Source organism: Nothoprocta perdicaria, unplaced genomic scaffold (assembly GCF_003342845.1).
Source record: "Nothoprocta perdicaria isolate Ctin4 unplaced genomic scaffold, notPer1 scaffold_482, whole genome shotgun sequence".
Classification (NCBI taxonomy): Eukaryota; Metazoa; Chordata; class Aves; order Tinamiformes; family Tinamidae; genus Nothoprocta; species Nothoprocta perdicaria.
In genome coordinates this window covers 51900-55314 of record NW_020455735.1, presented here as the reverse complement: position 1 = coordinate 55314, position 3415 = coordinate 51900, and the positions used below count along the sequence as shown (strand labels likewise).

At 66.6% G+C, this 3415-nt stretch overlaps 1 protein-coding gene across 1 annotated transcript; it reads left to right on the top strand.

Annotated features, from left to right (window-relative positions):
* The first annotated feature begins 961 nt into the window (after positions 1-961).
* On the top strand, positions 962-2512 carry LOC112954066 (zinc finger protein 70-like). The gene has a single exon (XM_026047214.1). It carries the CDS (start codon positions 962-964, stop codon positions 2510-2512), a length of 1551 nt encoding a protein of 516 aa, XP_025902999.1.
* Positions 2513-3415: the final 903 nt, after the last annotated feature.

The window sequence follows — 3415 nt, the reverse complement described above, 5'->3', positions numbered from 1 at the left end:
TCATCTAGTCCAACCTTCCCGATGTTCAAGGTTGAAGGGACCTCTAGAGATCATCTAGTCCAACCTTCCCGATGTTCAAGGTTGAAGGGACCTCTGGGGATCATCTAGTCCAACCTTCCTGATGTTCAAGGTTGGGAGGGACCTCTCGAGATCATCTAGCCCAACCTTCCTGCTCAAGCAGGCACACCCAGAGCGGGTGGCACAGGGTGGCATCCAGGTGGGTTTGGAGACCTCCAGAGCAGGAGACTCCCCAGCCTCCCTGGGTCGGAGGGAGCCCAGCAGAAGAGCGGTCAGAGAAAGGAGTCTGTGCTGAGAAGGCAGCCTGAGAACTTCCCGCTAAGCCCCGGTCTAAGTCAGGCTGTTGAATCCCCAGAACCTGCTAACCAGGGACAGCAGGAGTAGTTTCGCTGGCAGGGAGGGTTGTCCCTGCTCCCGGTGGGACGAGGGGCCCTCTGAGGAACCTGGGGAGCTGCCAGCAAACCCCGTGCCCCTCAACTTGTCCATTGAGCTCTCCGCCCGCTCAGCTCTAACGGGGTCATGGACTAAAAGGAAAGGGAGCGGAATGAGTGAATAAGTGAAAGACTCCCCGCTATTAATGTTATTAAATGAACGATCCGCTTGTGTTGCGCGCAGGTTCGGGAATGAAAGGTTTTCGGGGCGGTTCTGGCTGTGCCCTTGGTGCCCTTGGGGGACGGTTGTGGCGTCCCTGACGGGTCTCCCCGCGCTCTGCTCTAGCGTGGCGCGCCTCGTGGCGGGTCAGCGCTCTCACGCTCTCCTCTCTCCCCAGCTTGTGCAGAGGTTCCTGCTGCCGGGAGGCATGGAGCAGCACCCGGGGCGCCCAGCCGGCGGCGGCGCCGTTCCCCCGAGGAGCAGCCGCCTTTCGGAAGCGGAGGGACCCGAGGATGAGGAGCAGGAGGCGGCTGCGGAGAAGGACGCAGCTCAAGGGCAACGTAAGGAAGAGATGGAGGGGAGCTCCCCGGAGCGGCTGCCACCGTCACCCCCCTGCCCGTTGGGCCAGCGCTGGCAGGGGAACAGCCCCCTCGTCCCGCAGGACACGCACGGGCCTGGCGGGAAGGCGGGAGAGGACAAGGAGGCTGCGTCGCCCCGGGAGCCCGAGCTGCAGCCGCGCCGGCCCTTCCGACGGAAGCACCGGCTTTACTTGAAGCCCAGGCCTAGCCAGGCTGCCGCCTCCCCCGGGCAGGGGCAGCCGGAGGGCGCCGAGGAGCCGGGGCCCTCCCGGGGCAAGAGGCTCCGCTTCATCTGGGGCCAAGGCGGCGACTTCCATCGCAAGAAGAGGCTGCTGGAGAACGGGCTGGAGGAGGCGCCGCTCGTGCCGCAGAGCAGCGAGGAGGAGGAGGAGGAGAAAGGCTCTCGGCCCTGCTCCCCGGAGGCGCCGCTCGCCGGCCGTGCCAAGCCCGACTTCGTGCAGCTGATCGACGAGCACGGCATCTACTCCACGGCCAAGCTGGTGCTGGGCGGCGCGGCGGGCGAGCTGGACGAGGCCGCGGTGCTGCCCGCGCACCTCAAGCGGGGCGGCGGCGCGGCGGGCGCCGACTTCGAGATCCGCGAGGTGATCGTGGACGAGAAGCCCTTCCAGTGCGGCGTGTGCGAGAAGGCCTTCAAGCGCGCCTGGGAGCTCTTCAGCCACGAGGTGGTGCACAACGAGGAGCGCCCGTTCCGCTGCGACCTCTGCGAGGCCTCCTTCAAGCGCCACTCGGACTTCAAGAGCCACCGGCTGGTGCACACGGAGGAGCGGCCCTTCCGCTGCGAGCTCTGCGGCAAGCGCTTCAAGCGCTCCTCCAACCTGCAGGAGCACCGGCGCATCCACACGGGCGAGCGGCCCTTCCACTGCGCCTGCTGCGACAAGAGCTTCAAGACGCCCTACGAGCTGCAGCGGCACACGCTCACGCACTGCACCGAGAAGCCCTTCAAGTGCGCCGACTGCGGCAAGGACTTCCCCACGTCCAACGCGCTGCTGCTGCACCAGCGGCAGCACTGCGACGACAAGCCGCACGTGTGCGGCGTGTGCGGCAAGAAGTTCACCTACGGCCACAGCCTCAAGGTGCACGAGCGCGTGCACACGGGCGACCGGCCCTTCGTGTGCCCGCTCTGCGGCAAGGGCTTCAAGCAGTCCAACGCGCTGTCGTCGCACGAGCGCGTGCACACGGGCGAGCGCCCCTTCGTGTGCAAAACGTGCGGCAAGGCCTTCAAGCAGTCGTCCTACCTGGTGATCCACGAGCGGGCGCACACGGGCGAGCGGCCCTACAAGTGCGAGGCGTGCGGCAAGGCGTTCGCCCGGCCCTCGCTGCTGTTGCAGCACCACCGCGTGCACAGCCAGGAGCGGCCCTACAAGTGCAGCTTCTGCCACAAGTTCTTCAAGGACCTGGCCTACCTGGCCGTGCACGAGAAGGTGCACACGGGCGAGACGCCCTACAAGTGCGGCGTGTGCGACAAGGGCTTCGCGCACCCCTCCAACCTGCTGCAGCACCAGCGCGTGCACCGCGACGGCTGAGCCCCGCAGCGGGTGTCCCCAGCCCGGCGTCGCACGTCGTCCCCGCCCGGGCACCGTCCACGTGCAGGGGCACCAGGTCGTGTGTCTTCTCCTCCGATGCCAAGGGATCCCCCGCTCTCTGCCCTGGCATGTGCCACTTGCAGGTGCCCGGGGCTTCCAGTCCTCCCAGTATCAGCCTGCCCGGCCCCCAGGGCCGCCAGCATCTCGGTGTTGTGCTGCTGCATCTCGGTCTTGAGCGCGGGGTTCAGGCTGGGAGCTCTTGTCCCCTGGGGTTGAGCCCTGGCCAGAGGACGGAGGAGACCTGTCCCCGTTTTGTACCTGCACCTTGGGCAGAGAACCCCGTGCCGGGGAGCAGCACCTCCCTTCTCGTCCAGGGACTGGGCTCGGGCTTAACCGGCCCGTCCCCATCTCACGCTGCTACTTTGGATCCCGTTAATCCCAGCGGTGTCCTTGGCCCTGCTGTGCAGGGGCCCCGAGGACCTTCTGCTCCTCAGGCAGCAGGTCCCGCGGGACGCAGAGCAGAGGTTTTGTTGGCCGCGGGTTGCACGTCCTGATGAAAACCCAGCCGAGAGATCCAAGAGGCGGGAGAGAAGGGCCGGCTGTGGAAGCGCGGCCTTGGGAGAGGAGCTGAGCCCAACAGAGAGGGCCCGTGCAGCTCGTCGTGGTGTCCTCAGCTCCAGAGCGCTCGCTCCCAGCTGTCCTGGTCCTCAAAGAGCCTGTCCGTCCCGGCTGCTCTTCCAAGCCCAAGTGGAAGCGGCGACGTGGAGCTGCGAGCCCCGTGTTGGTACCACGTTTTGAAACACTAACCTCCGAGGAGGAGGAGGAGGAGGGCCGGGCGCCGCCGTGCTCTGCTCGGAAGCCTCCCCTTCCCGGGGGACTGGAGCATCCAGAGCCAACCACCCA